The sequence below is a fragment of the Neomonachus schauinslandi genome, chromosome X (assembly GCF_002201575.2).
Source record: "Neomonachus schauinslandi chromosome X, ASM220157v2, whole genome shotgun sequence".
In the NCBI taxonomy this organism is placed as follows: Eukaryota; Metazoa; Chordata; class Mammalia; order Carnivora; family Phocidae; genus Neomonachus; species Neomonachus schauinslandi.
In genome coordinates, this window is record NC_058419.1 from 5,230,316 (window position 1) to 5,249,191 (window position 18,876).

Below are 18,876 nucleotides of genomic sequence, written 5' to 3' on the forward strand. Positions count from 1 at the left end.
CAGATCATCAAGGCAGCCTGTCACTCCCCCTTGCTGTTCCCAGCCGTGGCTGCTGGTAACTCTAGATTTCCAGGTTGGCTGTGTTCCTCAGAGCCGATCGGTGCTCACAGAGCGGATGTGCACCCCAATGGGCACGTGAACACAAGATCTGGGGCAATGGCTGGAGTATTGCTAACTCAATTTGGGAGTGACTCAAATCGATACACTTGCCTCGAGACTCATGTGGGGTGTGCCAGGCCCTGTGAGAGCTTTGGTCCATTTCTGGAAACAGAGTATATCTTCTGGTATGTTCTAGTATGAGGGGCAAAGGGGATCCTCACACTTGCTCTGCATTTGTCTGTGAGAGGGTGTGAAAGTTTTCCTGTTCTGTTTATAATTTCTAAGACCTTTTGAAACTTCTCGATGGAAAGATTTATTCTCAAGGCAGGGGTGGAGTGGGGCGATGTCCAAGCTAAGGAGCCTAAGCACGGAAGGGTTAACTAAAGACCAAAAAAAAAAAAAAAAAGCCACCCCAAAACACACACACACACACACACACACAAAACAGGCAGTGAATGCTGGATTTCTTTGTTGTGGTTGCTTGCAAATGCGATTTTCTTTTCTCCGAGTAGTGGTCATTAACTCTTAGATGCCAACTTAAGGCAAGAAAAGAGTATGTCCTCATTTGTAATGGCTAGAGAAAAATCCCAAAGCTGTCAGATGTCTCAAATGTTGAAAGGGGAACCATGCTGTGCTGGGAACAGAGTATGTACTGGAATCCCAGGAGACCTGTATTCTAACCCTGGCCCTGCCCTAAATGGCTGTGTGCTCCTGGGCATGTCCCTTCCCCTTGCTGAGCCTTTCCTTGACTCAAAGAAAAGGTTGGATTCAGTGATTTCTGATCATGTCCAGAAGTCACAAGGGGAAACACATCACCTCTATTTACTTTGTACATCTTGAAAAGGCCTTTTTAGCATATGACATCCACGTGCTAACTGAAGGGCTATCTTTGTCTCTTACTGCCTACTTTCTTGTAAACAATAACAATCAGTAGTGGAGGCAAGGGGAATTAGGGCGTGGGTTTGCTTTTGGTCATGGCGGATCTTACACGAGGCTCTAGGAGTGACCTCCCGATGAGCGTATCTGCAGGCCGCATTGTACTGATGAAAGAATTCCAACCTGCCTAAGGAAGGCTGTGACTCTGGCTACAAGGGCGTGATGCTGCACTCATCTCGGGGGGCCTCCCACTCCCACCTGGCTCTCCACACAGCTTGAGGTTCCTTGTCCCATTTTCTTTCTGTGGGTCTACTTGTAGATCTTGTTTTTCTCTTCACACCTTCATGGCACACGCAAATGAGGGTACACACACAGGCACCCACTTCCCACCACTTTCACCATTAGCACACTGGTCCAATCCACATCTCAGCCACACTCGCCCCCTTGCTGTTTGTCAGACTCATTAGGCACAGCCCACTTCGGAAGGTGGTTGCTGTCCCTCTGCTTGGAATGCATCCCCCCCAGGTATTTACATGGACTGCTCTCCACCATCCTTCTCTAACGTCCCAATTCAAGATAGGTGTCCTGCTCCCCACGTGATCCCTAGCCAAGCTTTCTATCCCCCTTCCTGGTTTCCATGTGTTCTATGACCTTTGCCACCATTCAGCAAACCACATAGTTTTTACTTTTTCTTTCCAACAGAATGTGACCTCAAGGAGGGTAGGGATTTCTGTCTATGTCTATACCCAGTGTCTAGACCAGTGCCTGGTGCACATCCTATGTACTTAATGAATGTTAAATAAATGAATGAACTGTCTTCCACCATCCCTTTGTCATTGTTTAGTATCCACTACATAGAGAGGCTCTGGAGAGGGTAGGAGAATAACATATAGCACAAGATGATGGGGGTGTGTCTATCAAGTGCCTGGCAGAGTGTCTCATCATCCATAGTACACACTCAGTAAATAGGTGGCAAATGAAAGAATGAATGGCCCCTTATTGGGAAGAGCAAATGGTCTAGTAGGGGAGCAGACCCATGAGTTTCTGACAAGCTAGAATAAGTGCCCAAGGCGAAGTATACACCAAGAGCTCTGGGAGTTCTAGGGGTGGGACAGTGTATGCTTTCCAGCTCAAATGGTAAAGTTACCGTGTGCCAAGCATGGTGTTCAGATATTACCTCTAAGCCTTGGAAAAAGTTTGCCAATCCCTGCTCAGTACTAAGCAGATTGTTCTTCTCCTTCTTCCAACTGCTTCTTTGTAAATTTTCTCCCCCAGGCCTCATGGTCAGGGGTTGCTGCTTCTGGAAGATGCCCTTCCAGGCCCTGTGTGGTGCCAGCCCCCGTGTGCTGGGGAAAGTAGGCTATGGCCTCGCTTGCATAGAAGACGCCCTCCCTGACCATCCAGGGAGGCCCAAGCTCCTCTTCTCTTGGGCTTCCATAGAACTTCGTTCCCATCTGTCACCTCCCTCCACTGGACTGTGTGCTTCTGGAGCACAGGGATCCCACTGGAGTCAGCTGTGCCCCCAGCCCCTTGTATGGAAATGTGCCTGAGGTGTTCGCTGAATGAAAGGGAGGTAACCCGTGGGTGACCATTTGGAGTTGCTTCATTCACAACCTCTGGCCTCCCAAAGGGAGTGTGCTTTCTTCACACAGAAGCTGCCTAAAACATCCTTTCAGGAGGCTTTTAGTGTGACTTCACAAGCTTAGGATGTGTTCGAGTTCTTTCGTTTCAGAATTAAAAGAAATTTCCCAGAAATCCTTTAATAGCTGCTTACCTGAACTTGCCCTCGCTCTACTCTGTGCTCAGAGAAAATAGCTTTCTGTGGGCCTTTCAATGGTTATTTTTATTTTCTCAACTTCCAGAGAGAAGCATTCTTTTGCTTTTGTTTGTCAATATAAAAGTAAGACTTAACAATTTAAACGGTACTTCCTTTCAATACCGTAATTGAGTTAATGCAGAGTTTTTAATGGGTCTGTTCCCTCACTCTGAATGTTTTTATGATCTCAGTGTAGAGTTCATGTCCCACTGCTTTGGGAGTATGCTTTGTAGATATTTATAAAATGGCAAGAGGAGACTAGAATACGCTGGAAGAAAGTGTATGGACCAGAGACACAAGAATTTTGAAATGATGAAAAATGGAAAAAGCAGCTCTTTGCCAAAGCTTGGGTCTGTAGTCATGGAGTTTCCCTTCCCACTGGTGGTGGCAAGCGGGCCTGGGGTGGTGAGGGAGGGACTGGAATCAGACGGAACACTGATGCTCAAGCACGGAAGGGCAGGCACGGAGCCAATTTGTGCCACAGACAGACCTGGGCTTACAAATCTCCCTCTTAGCAGGAACATCTCTCACCCGGGGCCTTGGGCCTCGGATGCCAAGGGGTCCAGCCCTTTCCTTTTAGAGCTGGAGAAACATGCCCAGTGCGGGGGAGGGGCCCCCGAGCCCCGCCCCCACCCCAGCCCCGACCCTCCTGGAGTTCCCCTGGCAGCTAGGGACAGCCTCAGGACCAGGTGGATGCTCTTCCAACTATGGGCAGTGGAGGGAGTGGGGGAGTCCACCGAGCCTTAGATCAGCAGTAGATCAGCAGTAGAGTGGATGCTTTTATGTATTTTAGGTCAGGGTGTTTTAGTATTAATATAAAAATCACCATGAAGGCTCATGAAGGCTAAGTGCCTTCACATTCTCAACACTATTATGCCTTTGGTTTTATTAAACGGCACTTACTATGTATCAATGAATATTTCATTGGCCTTTCATTACCGAGTGAATCATTGAAAAATCACTGCCATCTCATTAACAGATATTTTTATGGCCATCATTTGGCTTAAAGATCAAATAGTTAAAGAAATTGGGAATCGCATCATGTTAAACTCTTCTGTCTTGCCATTAGCTGAAATCTGACCAGAATTTCCTGTGCACAAAAATTACTCTAGTCTCAGAATTGGCCTTCACTCCTGAGTTGTCAATACAAAATATTTGGGGTCTCTTAATTCGCTGAGTTTCTGAAAAAGCAATTTTCGTAAGATACTTACTTTCCATTGCCTACCCAGGGAGATGGTATCTGAGCGACTTTTGAAGCGTTTTGCTAAAAAAGAGAGAGAGAGGGAAATAAGGACATCTATTTTGTGTTTTATTAATTCAGAAACAGATGGAAGTGTGATTTCGAGTACATTAATATTGATTGCAGCATTTCGGGATGCCTCCTGTTCTGTTAGCAGAGCTGGGATGTAAGTGCACGTCAGCACACCATGACACACACTCGATGAAAATAGCTGGGTAGGATAATTAGCGGGCTCCAATCAGGACCATGCAAGTCACTTGATGAAAGATCTTATATACTAAAAGGCCCAGTAAAATCAGACTCAGTTCTCCAAGAAGTGGCTTAATTATCCTCATCTGAAATTTATTCTGCAAAACAAGCTCTTCAGAGTACTGGCAAGCTTTTCACCTTTAGCTCCCACGGCAGAATTTTTCCCTGGGATGCAACGTGGGCTGTAATTTCTGACATCCCGGGAATGGGCCAGGACGGAGCAGTGTTTTGTGGTTTGTTTTGTCGTGAATCACCTTGATTTGCTATCTTTACACGCAAATCCCTGTTTAGCAAAGCAACTGGTCTGGGGCAGCATTGCCGTGGACCGCTAAGGATTCTTTGTCCCTCTGAATGGAACTGGGCTGGTTTCAAAAGTTGGCCTCCTGCATTTGGGGGGCCACACACTTGCAGAGCACTCAGCACCACCACCTTAGGGCAGTGGTCCAGCTCACCATAATGACGTCACCAGGTTAGAGCCCAGAGTGCACAGGACCAGGACCCCCGGGGCACTGAGCCTGACTCAGGCTGGCCTTTTCAACCGCAAAGACCAAGGTTATACTTCTCCCCTGCCTCTTGGGTTCCAGTCCAGCCCCCTTTGCAAATGGGGTGCTAGGGAGGGTCAGGCATTTTCAGGAGCCCAGTGAGCAGGCAACACTTCTCTGGAGCACGGAGACCCACACCTAAGGTTTTTAATCTAAAAGCAGCTCAGCGCGCTGCCAGAGGAGTGAGTTATTTGACATCTGTTTGGCATTTTTACAGTGCCCTGAAAGTCACAAAGAACAGGCCAAAGAGGACAGATACTAGAGCTGTGGCTCTCAAAGCGTAAGCCCAAGACCAGCAGCAGCATCACCTGGAAACTCGTTACATGTGCCAGCTCTCAGGCCCTGTTCCAGGCCTCCAGTATCAGACTCTGGGGGTGGGACCCAGGACTCAGGGTTTGCGAGCTCTCCAGGGGATCCAGATGCCCACTCAGGTTCGAGAACTGCCTTTCTACAGCATAGGTGGAGACCGTACACTTGGGGGGGATGGGCAGCTGTTGTATTTGACGCGTCACCCACAGGAGCACCAGCTTTATGGCATTGTGGCCACACCATGGAATAGCTGGCGGACGTGCTCTTTTTCCCAACTGAGTTGGCATCCTCATACAGCTGTGCATCTGGGTGACCAATGTGAAGGTCATGGTTTGATTCATCTCAGACAACTGCTTTGGTGCAATTTAGCCAAGCAGTCTCACGCACTTGGCAGAAATAATAGTAATAATAATAATAAATAATCATCCTTTTCCTTTAAGACGTGACCAACAGGAGCCTTGAGCCTCCTCAAATCTGAATCATGACCACTGCGGGGGGGGGGGGGGGGGGGGGGGGGGGGGCAGGGGGTTGCAAATGAAGCAGAAGCTTCAAGAGACCATCAAACCAGTGACCCTTTAGTGGCTTGCAGTTTTTGTCTGGGCTCGTTCCCAAATTTTGGCATTCATTTTGCAGTTGAAATTTCTTTCTTTTCTTTTCCTTTTTTTTTTTTTTTTGCTTGCAAATTAAAATCTCCAGTTCCCTAGACCACGGATTTATTTATTTATTTATTTATTTGTTGTTTGTGTGATAGTTTATTTTGGTAACCAGAACAATCAGTTGTTTTATTTTATTTTATTATTGATTGATTGATTGATTGATCAGTTGTTTTAAAGTACAACCACTGTATTCCAAGACTGCCCATGGCCAAAGGACTCCTATGGGAATGGTTATTCCCCCAGAGCCCAGGGCGGCTGCAGTGAACTCTCCCATTGTTGAGAAATTTCTGGGCTGGCTGCTCACTTCACAGGAGACTGGCCATGGTCACAACCTGTGTCCCCTGGTGGGTCCCCACCAGGCAGGGTGGGGAAGGAGGCACCATCATTCCCATGACTGCAACCAGGAAGATGCCAAGGGCCATTTGGTCAGTCCAGAAGATAATCAGGGGATCGCACTACTGCGCCTTCTCTTCCAGGAATCAAATCAAACCTGAGCTCTCTGCTGAGCCCCAAGGGAGAGAGGCAGGAGGGCCACGGCCAGCTGGGATGACGGAGGTTAAGCCTGTGGCAGCAACAACCTTGACATTTAATCACATGCTTGCCACGTCTCATTAGTGACTGTATTCACCCTGTACTTATAAATTATACAAAATAAGGATTACCTTAAAATATTCCATCAGTGATCTGGAGTACTTCATAGCATGGTCCTTCTTCAGCTTGAACATCCGCAAGTAGAGAAGTGATAAACATCTGTAGCTGTGGTGAGAGGGAAAGGATTATGTTAATGTTGGTGCTTCATGAAAGCTACGTACTGGCAACGAAATGCTGATTCACAGTTCACGCTCACTCCCCTACGGTTACTGAGGAACAGAAGTGAAAAAAGAAAAATGTTTCAAAGAGAAGAGGTAAGCATTAAAATCCCATCTTGATAAGGGTATAAATTAGGAGAGTAAATGTTTAGTCAGCGACTGAAGAAATCCATTAGTTATCCTTTAATAGTTTAATGGAAAACAAGAATAACGATCTGGGGTAAGCAGCTTAAGTCGATCTGGAGTTTCCAAATCCTTCTGTGACATTTCAGCTGCCTCTTTGCAGCCTTCATGAGACTTACCATAATACCGCCAGCTTTTTGTCCCCGTCTGAAGCCAAGGGGCTCGCAAAGTTCTTCAGTCTCATCGCGTACCTTTGAAGAGAAAGGACAAGCTCAAGTGCCATCTGCATGACCCCTCAGAAAAGTCCAGAAGTCATTGCTATTCCCACCGCCTGAATGCCTTAGTGCCACATTTGCTCTGGGTGGGAGGCCAAAGTAGGGCACATGGGCAGGAGCGTATCATGCTAAGTGAAATAAGTCAGTTAGAGGAAGACAAATACCACATGATTTCACTCATATGTGGAATTTAAGAAACAAAACAAACAAGCGGAGGGAGAAAAAAAGGAGACAAATTAAGAAACAGACTCTTAACTCTAGAGAACAAACTGATGGTGACCAGAGTGGGGGAGGGGCGGGGGGAACAAGTAAGGGGGATTAAGGAGGGCATGTGTAGTGATGAGCACCAGGTGATGCATGGAAGTGCCGAATCACTATATTGTACACCTGATAGAACACTGTATGTTCACTAAGTGGAATTTAAATAAAAACTAAAAAAAAAAAAAAAAAGAAAAAAGAAAAAAACATTCTGGCAAAAGACCGTCCCTAGGACCACTCTAGCTAACCAGCATGACTGGTTTGCAATGAGAGGCGGCCACAGTAAATTCTCAGTCAAGTTTATGACAGACGAGGTAAATAATACATGACTGTGTCTGACATGGGCATGGGGAGCCCACAATCACACAGTTAAAAAGGTCTTTTCTAATGGCTCAGGTTTTGAAGATATTCCTATAGAAAGTGGTTTTGTTTTTTTAAGAGGAAGGTCAATTTCACAGCATTTGAAAGTCTAAGAGCCCTTAATTTATGGTGCTTGTATATTTTGTCTTTCCATTCTCTTTAATTGTTACTGTTCCACACTGGGGTGATCAAAGGTTGAGCAGTTCTCATTTTTTTCTTCTAGCTGAGCACATCCCATTCGGGGCATTTAGACTCTTGAAAATCAATTCATTGCATAAAATCATTGTCTGAGCTTTAATGCAATTTCACAGGTACCTGTGGAGGAATAAGTAATGGAGTTCAGCGTTGCAGAAGGAAGTTGGAAGTGTGCAGGCAGCCTAGGTTCATTCTCATTTATGAGAAGGTGATGGGGAGCCTGCACAATGGACTCCCCATCTTCAACAGCCTCCCCAGAACACCGGTGTCCCAGGGCTTGCCCCTCAAGACCAGGGACCCCTTCTCCTGGTTACGGTTCCACTTCTGTTGAGGGAACGTTTTCCAGCAAAAGGACCTGTGCACTTGGTGTGGGTCCCTTCTGTTGTGGCCATATTAAGTAAAAGGATTTTTATTATGTAATAAATCAAACTGTCTTTGACAGTTGGATCGCTGAAATGTCAAGTCATTGTGATGCCCCACTTGTTTGCACAAATACATTTCTACTGCAGATTCCCAGGGCTCAGAGCCACTATAATGACTTGAAGGAAGAAAACTGCGCTTTCTCTGTGGCCAGCATACTGTCAGAGAGTAATAGAAATCTCTCCACCACCATATGATGCCACTAAAAACTATGTTCACATTACAGTCACCCTCTAATTGCAACTTTTGAAGTGAGTGGATTGTGGAACTTCAGTTGCTTCAATGGACCAGAAGACCTAGTTACCTTAGCCCATTTTATTCCCAACTGAAATTTTCTCAAAAAGAAATTATACTCACACAGGCCTTACAGAAAATGCAAGAAATGTACATAGAGAGAGAGGGCAAAGGGGTGCATGTAAAACACTGAATAAAGTCCATGGATTTTATCAATGTCACTGTCCTGTTTGCGATACTGTTGGGGGAAACTGGGTGCGGGGCCACAGGAGCTTTCCCGATCATTTCTTACAACCGCATGGGAATCGACAATTAACTCAAGATAAAGTTTCAAACTATTGACTCTAAAGTGAACGTCCATACATTCTCCACTGTAAATAATTATGGAAAAAGAAGTGTTTTCTAATGGGAATAAATGTTACTCAAAGTCTCACATTGCATTTTTATCAGAAACGAAATATGATGCTCTGCTTTTATATCTTTAAGAGAGCATGTATTTTCCTAAAAGAAAACGAAGAAGAAAGAAAAATACAGAGAGATGGGAAACACCCATCATTTCACCCTACTGCAGCTCTGATCTCATTTCCCTTCCAGCTTGGTCCACAGGCAGAAACATGCTTTTCATGGTCAGAGATGTAGTGTGTATATAATTCTGCAGCTACATAGTCTCCATCGTTGCTGCAATTCACTGGCTGCAAAGAATTCTGTTGGGTGTACTACAGTGTAATTACTTACTCTTCTATGATTCATTATTTGGTTTGCTTCTAATTGTGTGCTATAATATATGCCAAACTGAACACCATACAGATAACTCGTTCTCCTCTTACAATTATTTTCTTCAGTACAGGAAATTCACATTTCCCGAAGTTGAATTGCTGGCTGAAAAGATATGAATGCTCATTTGTAAAGGTTTTCCTCCACAATGCCAAATTGCCCTCAATTTACAATGATCATTGTGTGTGTGTGTGTGTGTGTGTGTTAACACTAGGTATTAGCATTTTTCTATTTTCTTATTAATTTAAGAAGTGCCTTTTTTTTTTTAAAGTTTCTAATGTTTGGATAGATAGAGAACATGAATTTTCTCTGTGTTTGTTCACTAATGCTGCCCCTCAATTTTTAATTTTTGCCAGAATTTTCATCTCGTGCGTCTTTGAAAATCACTGGCAGCCTCGAATCCACTGAGAAATCAATTGCCCGTTAAAAGCTAGAGAATGGCGGTGGTGGCTTTCACAGAGCATAAAGTAAGTCTGAGAGATAGATACCTTACATGCTACTTTTGTGGCTTTAACTTCCTCTTCTGATTCTATGCAAGCAGAGTTTTTTTTTTTTTCTCTTTATAAGACTTCGCATTCTTTTGATATTTTGGAAGACTTTGCTGGGAAAATACGCATGCTAAATGTGTCCAATGTTTGTCTGAAGGTTTAATTACAAGGGCCTCGGATTTGTAACATTTTATGCAGACACAGGCAACATACATAGTAAAAACTATTATTATTATTATCAATTTATCCAGCCAGAGGTGATCTGGAAAGAAAGGACCTATCAGGTGAGGAACTGCTCACTAAAACAAAAGCAATTTAGTGCATCCAGCAGATGATGGTGCTTTTCCACTCTTAAGAAGTGGATTCAATTATTTTACAAATATCTGCACGTTACTGGAAAATACAACAGTGGGCATTTCTTCTCTTTCCCCTTCTTCCAGGAATTTTTCTGATTACTCACAAATTCTACTCCACCAAGACCAATGGCAGGCCAGGAAATTTCATTTCAAATGCAGCTGTGACTGATAATCTGTGCAGTTAATATACTGGGCTCCTGTTCTCATCCTCTGATCTTTACCCCTCCCCCTCCTACCACCTTGTCTATTTCCCTGAAATTACAGACACAGGGGAAGTTCACCGCACACCTGTGGCCCTCAACGCCAACTTTGTGTTGGAACAGAGGCCCCTCCTTTTTAATAACCAAGGCAGAAATTCTGAGAAAACATGGTTCATAACAGAAATCCCGATACTGCCACCTTCCTTGAATTATAAAACTGCACTTTGAAAAGGCAAGTGTCAATGCCAAATGGTGAAATTATTATACTTTACTTCCACCCACTATGTTTCCATTTTAATTTTATGAATATTGCAAATTAGAACACTCACATTATAACATCTGAAGGGGATAATTCATAAAAGCGGTGTCCATCAATTATAAATTTTCCATGATATTAATAAAATGGCAAGAACTAATTATGATGACTTCTAAGAAGAAGATGCGTAGGACAAACCATTAGGAGGAGGAAATGATATTTTTAAAAAACATAGCAGCTTCTAATTACGACTGAAATGAGCTTAGGAAGATGGCTGCAGAAAGGCCATTAACCTGAGGAGCTCCACAGTCTCGGAGTACATGGTATACGGAGACTTGGCTTCCAGAGGGTCGCGTTCCATTGCATTGCCACATTCGGTGAAGGACAGGGCTGCATCGGCATAATTCACGGCTTTGCCAAATTTCTCGAACTGAAACAGGAAGATGACTTGTCACCACAATATTGCCTCTTTTCTCCCTCATATAAAGGGGTGGGTCTCAATCCCGGGGCCTTTTTGCACCCCTCCCCCAGGGACGTTGGGCAACGACTGGAGGTATTGGGGGTTGTCGGCACGAGGGACGAGTTGGCAGAGGCCAGAGATGTTGCTAAACACCCCCCAGCAGTGAGAAATACCCAGCCCAAGATGCCAAGAGTGCCGAGGTTGAGAAACCCCGATGGAGAAGGGGGGTCAGTGTGTGAATTCGTATCGACAGTGACATAGCTGATTTAAGGTTCTACTGTCATGACCCCGAGGCTGGTAGAGAAGAGAAGAATGCAGCCAAGGTATTGTGTGTGGTGGTGGTATGATCATGTATTTGTGGTCCTGTTGCTGGTGTGATTATTTTTGGGGGATCAGAATGCAAATCACGCCTTGACTAGTTTCTATTCGCTGAATTGACTAGACTGGGCATTGTAGTGTCCTATGGACAGAGCTGGTGGTGGAACTCTGCTTTTCATAAGCCTCATGGACAACTTCCATCTACAGTCTTTGTGAGCACATCAACCCCACCCCCAGGGGAAGAGTAAAAAATGGATGCTATTGTCATGAAAAATGTGAAGCTTCCATGTGACTGTTGACAATAATCACATCACTTTCATTGTAAATGATGGTCTGCAATAGTGTATCAAAAAGCCAAAAAATATAGCACTACTAAATATTTTAGTTTAGTAAAATTTTATTGCAAAAGGTTTTAGCCCTGATAATGGTCATGATTGAACTGACTTAGACATACTGATTTCTTTTTTATGTGTAATGAATATTATATATGACACTTTTATAGTGAGTATTTTATAACAGTATTTAATGTTTTCAATTTTTGATAGCTGGATGTAAGAATTCCACTAATACAGAATTTTATGTAAAAAGAACCAATATAATGCAGATTTAGCTATTTTAATTTTCTTGTATACCTTTTATCAAAATATTTTCTTGCAACGGTGAAGGTTTCAGTTCTCAAAATGGCAGAGTAGCTGTCTCTAGCAAAGGATTAAGTACAACTATAAAATGATGAGTTACAGGTCCTACAGAACCGCTATTGTAAATGACTCTCTTTATAATAAATGTTCTGCAGCTTTTATATACTGAAGGAATTCTGCAGTTTCCTTACTGTAAGCTGTTGTGGAAGAATATTGGTCTGAACCAAATTCAAAGTGATTTTATGAAAACCTATGTGTGTGTATGCAAACTATCTCCTTCTTCTCATGCCTCACCCGATTATTTCTTTAGGTAATCTGGCTCTGACTGACTCTCTTGTGGGGAAATTAATCTTTACATCCCGATTTTTCAAAGTGATTTTTCATTCACAAACCCATAGCTGGAAGGCTTCTTAAAGATCTCCTAGACCAAACCTCTCTTTTTCCAAAAGGAGAAACTGAAGTCCAGAGAGACGAATACGTGGCCATAGTGCCAACTGGTGGCCAGGTCATACCCTGCTCCCGGGCCTCAGTTTTCCCATCCATAAAACAAGGGGCTCGAACTACAGGGGGCCTTCTGGCCTCTAAATGAGTGTTTCTCAACCTTTGTTTCCATCATCACCACCTCCCCCCGGGGCCCCTGTGGGAGTTATTTGAGAGATTTTTTTCACACACGTCCACTGAAATATAAAGACCAAAAACATACTCAACATCTCTTCATGTCTTGTGGCCTGGAAGGTCACGCACCATTGCAATGTCTGACTTTTTTACTTTAGCCCCCCAAACTGGTTTTTGCCCCCATGGGGGGGATGGAATATCCCCAAATGAAAATGCATTTTCTAAATGGCTTAGACCAAAAGTGATTTGGCGGGGGGTACACATAAACACGACCCTGGAAGGTAGAGAGTGATGCTGGGTCTTAATCCTATGCACGTATCTCTGTGGCTCTGATTTTTCTCAGTTCTTCCGAACCTCTCCTACATGGTCTCACGTGTGTGCCCCACTCCATGAGCCCGCAGACCAGCCTGTCAAGGGAGTGTTTGTGTGCTCCCTTGCCCCGATTTTGAAGGGTCAACTCCAGAGCCCTTCTGTGGTGCTGCAGAGTTGAGGACATGCAGAGCAAACCACTGGTCTTCAAGCCAGCAGCACTGCCTTCCAAATCTCTGGCTGCCCATACGACGGTCATGGGCATAGTCTCCCTAGTGTCTCCAGTGGAGCAGGCACCCAGCCTGCCTTGTCATTTTTGTCTGCAGGAGCAGGGGACAATAGCTTTCCAAAGGACAGCTCCCACCACAGAAAGGTTAGCCATAGACAATACCTGATACCTAAGCAATGTGGATCGCGGTGGGAAAATGACAGAAAGTAGGGAAGCAGCAGATGCAGACATAAGTCACAAGTCACAGTGCAGGGGCTGTCGAGGTACGCTAGCACAGCCCTGCCAGTGTCCAACACCATGGGCCAGCTAAGTCCTGGATGGACACACTGCCGTGATGGAGGATACTGGTTGTTGTTGTTGTTTTTTAACGTAACGGAGTTGAACTGATACCTCTAAATGTGCTGGGGTTCAGTCAAAGGTGAGGACCCTGAATTGAGGCACTGCCCGTCTCTGGGGGCAGTGAAGAGTGTTAATACCCATGCCTGGGTCCCCGTCTCAGAAATTCTGATTCCATCTGTCTGGGGTGAGGTTTAGGCATCGGGTTCGTTTTAAAGCTCCCCGAGTAGTTGTGACATGTGGTTGAGACCCCCCCGTTAGGAGGAGCAATCAGGACAACTCAACATGCTGAGGTCATCATTGGTCTAGGTGGCCAAGACCCTTGGAGGCAGCGGGGCGGTGCATCCTTGGAACTCTGGATGACAGAACTTCCTCTGTGGGCCTCACTCGGAAACATGTAATCAATGCAGCACGGAGCTGCGTTTTTTCTACACACCTGGGTTTCCCCAAGCCATTTTTTGAGTCCACCTGACCAGCTCTCAACAACCTTCTCTCTGCCCACACCAGTCCTGATTTACTGGAAACAATGGGAGTTCCCACTTTCTCCAGGGCAGTTTCAAGAGTCATCTCAAATTCACTCGAAAGCCATCAACAGTATATGGCATTTAAGTTCGGGCAAGGGGAAGTTCGGGCAAGGGGAAGAAGAGTGAGGACATGGATAAGGGCAGGGCAACACGCTGCCAAGAACTTGGGAATTCTGGTGTAAGGAATGAGCCAGCCCCAATCTGCCTCTAGCGGAGCAAAGAGGAAGTTGGACTCATTTGTAAAGTGACTTCTTTGTTTCCCTTCAAAGCATGATACCTTAATGGGAGGAAAGCAATGAGAGGGAAAAACCTACCAGTGCATCAGCTTTGTGCTTCAGCTTCTTAGCCTCTTGCATGTAATAATCAGCATTGTGAACCCTAAAGAAATAAAACAGGCTCTTTCAGCAACCAAAGGTTCATCTTTTCACTGAAAGACTGAAGAGCCACAAACGGTTTTGCTATAAATCCATTCCAATGCAATGCCCTTGAAAGGGCAGGTGGGGAATGCTATCGTTCATAGAAGAGCCAACCTTGCAATAAGCCCGAAGTGTAATGTGAAGTGCGTAATGGCCCATTGGGATCAATAACTGTCCCCTCCAACCCAGCCATTCCACTGTCCAAACATCCCGTGGACCCCAACGAACCTAGCTGCTTCTGGCACACTGTTCCATCTGAGGACACGGATAAGAAAGGGGGCCAAAGCAACCTAGAACTAAGCACTTGTCTTTGGAAATGGTACCAGAGCTCCATGATAAAAATGGGCCAAAGACATTTCTCGGTGGGGACAAGGGGGTGTGTGGGGAGGAGGGGCTGCCGCTGAGGTTTTACTTTGGGTAAAAAAAAAGAAAGCCATCCTGCCTGCACCCACCCCCATGCACCGCTCCCACACCGTGTCCGTGATGATCTGGGGACAACATACGAGTCGTCAAAGGTGAGCTTGGGTCTCCGGACATTGGTGGTGCTGCTGGACAGAAGGGGCAGGGCTGCCCAGGACGCCATCTCCAGGTGACTGCTGTCCATGAGGCCAGTGGTGATGGTAGAGGTGATGGTGGAGATGGTTGTCGTAGTGGTTGTGGTAGTGGCTGTGGCAGTGGCGGTCGCGGTGGCCGTGACAGTGGCGGTGACAATGGCAGTCGCAGTAACAGTGGCAGTGGCAATAGCTGTGTTGGTAACCGTGACGGTGGCAGAGGGTGTCTTTTTTGGAGTGTCTCCATCCTGGGAAAAAGGACAAATAGCTGCCATAAGGTCCGGCCTCTTAGAACGTCTTTTCATATATACTTTGAATGTTAAGCACAGTAGGAAACAAGGCAAGAGAAAGAAAACAATGCACACAGCTTGAGAATAAACAGGTGACCCTGGTAGATCACAAGCTTTTCTTCTATGATGATACCGACCACCAAGCTAGTCAGGTGATGTGATGACATAAGCCATCATCCCATCAAGACAGCCATTGGCAGATCTCGTAGGAGACGTGGGTGGGGAGAGGGGGAAGGGAGAGAAAGAGAGAGGAGGAAGGAGAATGAAGACAGAGCAAGGGTAAGTATGAGGGTAGGGGATGGAGAGAAAGAAAGAGAGGTGACCCTGAAACAGCCCAGAAACTTTCACAAGGGTAAATAAGGTACTCCAGTCACTCTGCAAAATGCCATAATCCAGTGCAGCAAACCGGGCCTTAAACCCTGGGACCAAGGCTGAAGCTGCCCTTTTGTTCACTGAGGCCTTGACTGATGTTTGGCTAGGTGAACGTCACATGAGTGCCTCCTCATTTTGAAGTCTTGGGATGGTGAAAGCTCATTTTGACCAGATCAAAAACCAAATGGGCAAGAGATTTCTGGGTTTCACTCTGAACTGTCACTGCCATGGAGAGAGTGGAATCCAGCTGAAGAAAGTAGGTGGCAAGATTTGTACTTCTGTGACAGTATGTGTCATGAGACCATGGTAGACTCGGCCCTCCCCACCTGGCAACGGTGGCATGATCCTGACTGTTCTTTCTCTGACCGTGCTTGCCATGGGACCTCCTCCTCCTTCTGCTTGTCTGAGTTGGTATCTCTCTAAGGTTGGTATCTCCCAAGGTTCATTCCTCAGGTCTCTTCTTTCCTGACCTTGACAGGATTTGCCAATCCCGTATGTGTTGGTGCAGATTTGACAATATGTGGATCACTGCCAAAAGGAAACCTCAATCTTACCCTCTCTCTAAAGCTCCAGATGTGCGGTGATCACCTCTGGCTCATTATCACCAAGATGGCCCATTATTAGCCCCTCAAATTGCCCTGAAACCAAAGTGATAAACCAAACCAGTTCCCTCTTTCTGTTAATGACGGGATGGTCTTCCCTTGTCACCAAGGCTGGATTTCTCCATGGCAGGAAGGGCACTGTGGTCATCCCTGGGCTGGGAGCATTGGAACCAGTGTACTCCCCACCTTGCCTTCCATCTGAGCTGCTCTGCTTTCATCAGCTCTATATATTGAAGTGCTGCAAATTCCTTCATTTCAAAAAATGATAATGATCCTAAAACTCTTTTGAAAAGAGCTTCAAAATAAAGTGAATTTCACTGCCCTATTTCATCTTTAATTTCTTCCTCTCCATTACCCTTATCCAATCCATTACAAAGTCCTATTCATTGCATCTCCCCACCATTTCTCAAAGCTGTGCCTTCCTTGTCTGAAGCCTCCAAGTGCGGGCCCTCGTGGCTTCTGACCTAGACCATCAGCCTCCTGGCTGGACCCCTGACCTTGGAGCCAGCTTTTCCAATCCATTCTCAATCTGCTGCCGGCCTGCCAGAGCTTCTTACACAAAGCTCCATGCATTTTACTGCCTTACATCCAAAGGCAAACTCAAGGCTGAGCTCCTTTGCTGGCCCGTGAGGTCCTCCCTGATCTGGCTTCATCTTTCCACTTGATCTCCTGCTACTCATTCCCACGGACGTTCCCCCATGTCTTCTTCACTTTCTTGCTTTGGTTCATGTGGAGTCTTAGAGTTGAAAGAACCTTCCCTTCATTACTTTTCCTTTTTCACCTTGCGATAATTTGCTCCACTTTTTAATTAAAAGAAAAAAATTGTGGGGGTGCCTGGGTGGCTCCGTCGTTAAGCGTCTGCCTTCGGCTCAGGTCATGATCCCACGGTCCTGGGATCAAGCCCTACATCGGGCTCCCTGCTCTGCGGGAAGCCTGCTTCTCCCTCTCCCACTCCCCCTGCTTGTGTTCCTTCTCTCGCTGTGTCTCTCTCTCTGTCAAATAAATAAATAAATAAATAATCTTTTTAAAAAATTGTGGTAAAATACATACGACTAGCTTCTTTCACTCAGCATCAAGTCCTCAAGGTTCATCCATGTTGTAGCACATGTCAGAATGTCCTTCCCTTTTAAGGCTGAGGAATATTCCATTGTATGGACAGATCACATTTTGTTTAACCACCTCCCTTCATTTCTAAACTGTCCTCACCTACTAAGGCCCAGCTCAACAAATGCCTTCTCCTCCAGGAAAACCACCTTGTATGTCCACAGCCAGAAGTACTTTAATCCTCCTTGGTCCCTTCAGAGATCTGAAGTCTGTCTCAATCCCTCTCTATGACACCAACCACCAGCCATTTTATATTGTAGTTCTTTGAGCACATGTCTCATTGCTTACCTTACAATGAGAGCTCTCAACCCTGGCACCATCTCTGATTTCTGACATCGCTACACCACCCCATCCCCCCACCCCACAGCCTCGTGCTCCCAGTAATTTGTTGACTGCATGCACTCCTACCTGCCTTAGTCAAAAGGGTCAGTTTAAAAATAGAAGTCAAATGTGAACATTTCTTACGTCCAAGCAAGTCTATCTTTTCCACTTGATCCTGGATCTTCTGATTATCAAAACTTCTTACCATCAAGAGCTCACTGAGAGAAATGTGGTGAGAGGCTATCCATCTAACAATTGTTATGATGGATAGGGAGAAAATGGTTGACAAATCATCATGGATTTTATTCAACCCAAACACATAAAAACATCGAAGCCTTCTAAAATTCCACGTTTCTACTGCCAAAGCCAGATGGCCCGGACAAAACAGTGGAGTCAGCCCAAGATGGTCCCACTCGTCCCTATGGTCAAGATATGTGACAAGGACCCCAAAGCACCTCATCCACTGCGCACATGGCACTGATGCATTCAGCCATGATCATGCAAGTTATATAAACATGTCCTCCGTCCGTGCTCAGCCGTCCATCGAATCAATAAACAAGACTTCACACAAAAGTGGAATACAGAAGACTCTGTGAGAGCACAATATGGAAAACACTTTGGGAGCTGGAGGAAGCCTTATAGTTCATCCAGTCAAATCCACTCATTTTATGGACTCAGAGCGGTTTTGTAATTTGCCCAAGGCCACAGAAAACCTGTTGCAGTTTTAGCACTATGTACCAAGCCTCTTAACTCCCAGGCTAGGGCAAAAATGTACCCGTCTTCCAGCTTTCAAGCCATTTATGAAAAGAAGGGGCAATGGGTACTCAGTCATGGGAGCCTCCCATGGGAGACTCCAGTGAATTCCTTAAGGAGGGCAATCCATTTCTAGGTGCAGATGGAACCATATTATCAGGTTTCCCTAGCAGCTTTTAGCTCTTGTAGAAATGACTTTGCAGATTCTTGTAAGCATCACCATTGTCATGATCACAACTGTATTAAACACCTAATTCTTTGGGACAATATACCAGGCACTGTACGAAGAGAATCGCCTAGGTCTGGCATATGCCCTCCCAAAGCTCGCAATAGAAAAGAGAACCAGTTGGTGTTTACCATATTAATTACATTCAGTATGAAAAATGCGATTGATAGTATAATTACTGTTTAGAATAGATGGTTTAATTTCTAACAAGGTCAGCATTTTTAAATGTGAATGCAAATATTATGTAGGCACATGTGCGCACGCACACACACAATTT

At 45.2% G+C, this 18,876-nt stretch overlaps 1 protein-coding gene across 1 annotated transcript in view; it reads right to left on the reverse strand.

Moving 5' to 3' along the window:
• Positions 1-18,876, reverse strand: part of AFF2 (AF4/FMR2 family member 2) — a 302,774-nt gene that overhangs the window by 5,464 nt on the left and 278,434 nt on the right. The window contains exons 14-19 of the mRNA XM_021682515.1: positions 14,884-15,179; positions 14,279-14,342; positions 10,829-10,965; positions 6,899-6,970; positions 6,450-6,543; positions 4,003-4,055 (exon numbers count right to left, since the gene is read on the reverse strand). Of these exons, the coding sequence (XP_021538190.1) occupies positions 4,003-4,055; positions 6,450-6,543; positions 6,899-6,970; positions 10,829-10,965; positions 14,279-14,342; positions 14,884-15,179 (716 nt within the window). The remainder of the gene's footprint in view (positions 1-4,002; positions 4,056-6,449; positions 6,544-6,898; positions 6,971-10,828; positions 10,966-14,278; positions 14,343-14,883; positions 15,180-18,876) is intronic.